Below are 3,832 nucleotides of genomic sequence, written 5' to 3'. Positions count from 1 at the left end.
AAAAGTTAGAATTAGCGGAAGTGGTCATCTTATTTCCAAAAAGCTTCACTATAATCTTTTTCTTCTTCTTTTTAACTTTAATTATTCCCTTAACTTAAAACTACTGAAAATTGAACCCAAATAATATCCATCCAGGTTTTGTCAAAGGTCTATCACTCAATCTCTGCAAGTAGATAGGATATGACACCAGTGACAGTTTCAGCCTTTTCATCAAGTAGATAGGCTATTACTCACATATATACGCACTTGTATTTGTACGTAGGTGCATAACTATGGTGGATGCTCTTGTGTCTCAACATTCTTAATCACAGGATTTTCCATGGTTCAAAGTGGAAGAAAGCAGAAGAAAAATGATATATTCCCTGGACAGAATTTGATCTGTTGGCATTATAATCAAACAACCCATAAATCCCTCTCATAATTAATGAAATATCATTCATATATGCTTTAAACAATTGACAGGGCTCAGGAAAAATAACTACATTTTTCCTTATGAAACATTTATTCATTATATAAAAGGAGATTTTCCATTATCTTCTTTTCAATGAGTATATCATAATTATCATCCAATGCATCAATATGCTTTCCAACAAGGGTCTTTAGTTTCAACTTCTGTTTTCCATTTTGGTGACTAATAGTTTAAGAAGCAATATGATTATTCACCATCCATATGCTGAGGATGATTGATAAGCACACTGCAAAGAGAAAGAAACCACTGAAATGATCAGTTGAAACTTGAAAGGGAAATGGATATACAAGAGCTTAGCCTAACATTGATGTTAAGGATCCTACATTGATAAGGAAACAGCTAAGGAAACTAAAAAAAAAAAAGAGGAAAAAAGGTGGCTTCCCCAAGTAAATTGATTCTTATATATATAGTTCTTACTTTGGAAGCCTGCAAATAAAGCTTTATAATTAGAGAATATTAATTAACCATTCCTTCATACCCTTTTAATTTCCATTTATTCATCACTGCATGGACTCATTATCTTGTTCCACTTCAGATGCAGGCTCATCATCTTCTTCCAAGCCATCGATGCCATAAGCTGCATGGCCATTCCCAAAAGCCTTTATGTGGTCTTTAAGAGATCTCTTGTGTTTGAAATCAGACCCGCAAATGCAGTACCAGAGCTTCCCACAGTTCTTCTCATGGGTTCTCCAGTCCCCTCTCACAGCAAATGCCTTGCCACATTTTCTGCACATGAAAGGCTTAATCCCATGCTTCCTCTTGTAATGTGTTTGCAGGGTTCTGAAATCTTTGAGTGGCTTTGCTCGTGGATGATCAATGTTGTTCCTGCACCCTGGTGCACAACAATAGCAAGGAAGCCTTAGCATGCCTGTTGGTTGAGTTCCCCTTAGTGATTCAGGCCCTTTCCTATACTGAGATCCATGCCCCCACATATGCATCTACACAGATTAATTCAGTCAAAGAAAAAAAAATCAGTAGAAGCCAACAACATTAAAACAGCAAAAGTGATCTGCAATCTCCCCAAGACCAAAATATTGGTAGTACAATTATATACTTGTACCAAACAAAACAAATTTGAACCCTCAATGCTAATTTTGGTGCCTTGGGAAAAATTAGTTTATATCTCATAGAACTCTACATTATATGAATGAATAACAATTATCTTGTAATCTGCAAAAAAAAAAAAAAACAATTATCTTGTAGTAACACAATTGTTCATATATCTCTTATAAAAAGAAGAAATGAATTTTGTTCATGAAGCAAAAGAAATTCCTAAGCTCAACCCCAATTGTGGATCCCCTATGTTGAGGAGTTAAATCTAGTTGTATCAGTTTCCCGGTTTAGGAAGATGGAGAAAACGATATCTTCCACGTATGAGATTTTCATATCTGCAGTGCTTTGTTGAAAACTGAAGGTTCATACAGATAAATTTGTTATTTCGTTAAGAACATTTAAGTCTGAAAAAAACTGCAAAAATTTGTACGCCGCCTGCCAATGAGTAAAGCACAAACTTCAAAGTACCACAGACATAAGGAACATTGCTGTGTTGTTCAATCACGAAAAAGAAGGTACTGATCTCAGACTCAGTTTGGATCAGAACGATTTATTCAAACCACAAAAACCCAAAAAAAAAAAAGAAAGAAAAAAAGAACCAGAAGATGATACGTATCCAGAAAATGTGTTGGGTCAAAAAAAATAAAAGAAATACCCATTGGATGAATCTACTTTTATTTCTTCTTCTTTAAAGTCACAGCATGGCGGGTTAAGATTTCCATCAGGCAAGAAGACATAGAAGAAAAGAGTTTGGATGTATTTGTTTTTGAATTTATCTTCTTTTATGTTGGGAAAAACAAGGCCTAAGAAAAAGAGACAGAAGGAAAGAGAAGAAAGGAAGGAAATTAAAGAAGGCTTTTGGAGGCAATAATTCAAGTAATGAAAACTCACTTGCATGTTGTTGTATCTATTGAAGGTCTTGCAGCAAACAGGACAAGAGAACTGTGTAGGGCCAATAAGAATCTGGGAAGGGGTAGGGATCCAATACTGTCCCTTGTTGAGTCTGTTAACTGGGTACCCAGAATCATCACCATCCCCATCTTTGTCAGTGATCTCTGAAGAAGATGATAAAACTGACGCCAACTCTGAAGCACTAGGGCTTGGTAACCCTATATGGAGTGCAACAGTAACAGTTTCATCTTCAGCAGCAGAAGCAGAAGCACCGCCAGCACTGTTAGTGAAGAGCAGCCGCCCTTCCTCTTTCCCTTTGCTCTTGTCTACATCCATGGCGGTGCAAGAATGCTCTTGATCCTGATCTTCATCATCCTGTACTTCCTCGTCTTTGTCATGCCTTGTGGGACTCAAGCTCAATAGTGGTAAGGCTTCTCTAACAGGAGGGGAAGGAGGTGACGATGATGAGGTTTGGTAGTGAAAAAAAGGATTGGTTTCATTTGTCATGAAGGTGGTGTTGCTACTATAGAAGTAATTTTGGGTATAGGAAGAAGGTTGTTGGGGAGGAGGGTTTGGAGGTGGGTAATGTTGAAGAGGGTTGAACTTGAACCAACCCGAGAAGAAATTTGAGTAAGGGTAGTCAGCCATGGTTGCAAAAAAAACCAAAAAAAAAATAAAGAAAGAGAAAGAAAGAAAGAAAGGAAGAAAAAGTGTTTTTGAAGGGATAGAGATTAATTCAGAACAGTTTGGCCTTGATAGATTTGCTTTTATAGATAGAAAGAAAGAGAGAGAGAGAGAAGACAAGAGAGTACAAGATGACTGAAGGGTGTGAATGGTGGAGGAGAGAGTGATTATAGTGCTAAACAAAAATATTATAGTAAAAAAAAGCAAAGGGGGAAAAATATAATTACCAAGTGAGGACCAAAACAGAGAAGTCTAACTCTTTTTGATTTTTAATTATAAAAATTTTGGTTGAAAGTATGAAGAGAATCTAGGAAAATACCGTTAATGGCCGTTTTATGGTAAAACTTGGATTTCCAGTTAACCAACACTAAAATTCTTTTCCTACTTACTATCTATCTGTTCAAGTTAATGACTGAAATGCCCTTCATATTCTTTTCAAAATACCCACAGCGGCAACAGAAGTTGCTGATGCTTTAGAAGCGATTATGCTGCACTTGGCTGCTCAGCACTAACTAGGTTTTTTTCTTCTAGCACTAAGATGGCAACAGAAGAAGAAGAAGGATCCACTATCCTAACCCACATCCCAATGACATGGACTCTTAGCTTAGCTAGACGTTGATATACATATTCATCAATTTCACTTGGTTTATCCATATACTTTTATAATTATCTTAAAAATAATTGGTCCTAAATGATCACCTAAAATTCTTATAATAATTTATTTTCAATGATTTG

General features: G+C 36.2%; 1 protein-coding gene across 1 annotated transcript; it reads right to left on the bottom strand.

Annotated features, from left to right (window-relative positions):
- Window positions 599-3,186, bottom strand: LOC18599023 (zinc finger protein WIP2). Its single transcript, XM_007028804.2, has 3 exons — window positions 2,414-3,186; window positions 948-1,407; window positions 599-695 (listed from the first exon to the last, which is right to left on the bottom strand). Exons 1-2 carry the CDS (start codon window positions 3,059-3,061, stop codon window positions 970-972), a joined length of 1,086 nt encoding a protein of 361 aa, XP_007028866.1. The 5' UTR covers window positions 3,062-3,186; the 3' UTR covers window positions 599-695; window positions 948-969.

Source organism: Theobroma cacao, chromosome 5 (assembly GCF_000208745.1).
Source record: "Theobroma cacao cultivar B97-61/B2 chromosome 5, Criollo_cocoa_genome_V2, whole genome shotgun sequence".
NCBI classification, from domain to species: domain Eukaryota; kingdom Viridiplantae; phylum Streptophyta; class Magnoliopsida; order Malvales; family Malvaceae; genus Theobroma; species Theobroma cacao.
This window is presented reverse-complemented; position numbering and strand designations above follow the sequence as displayed.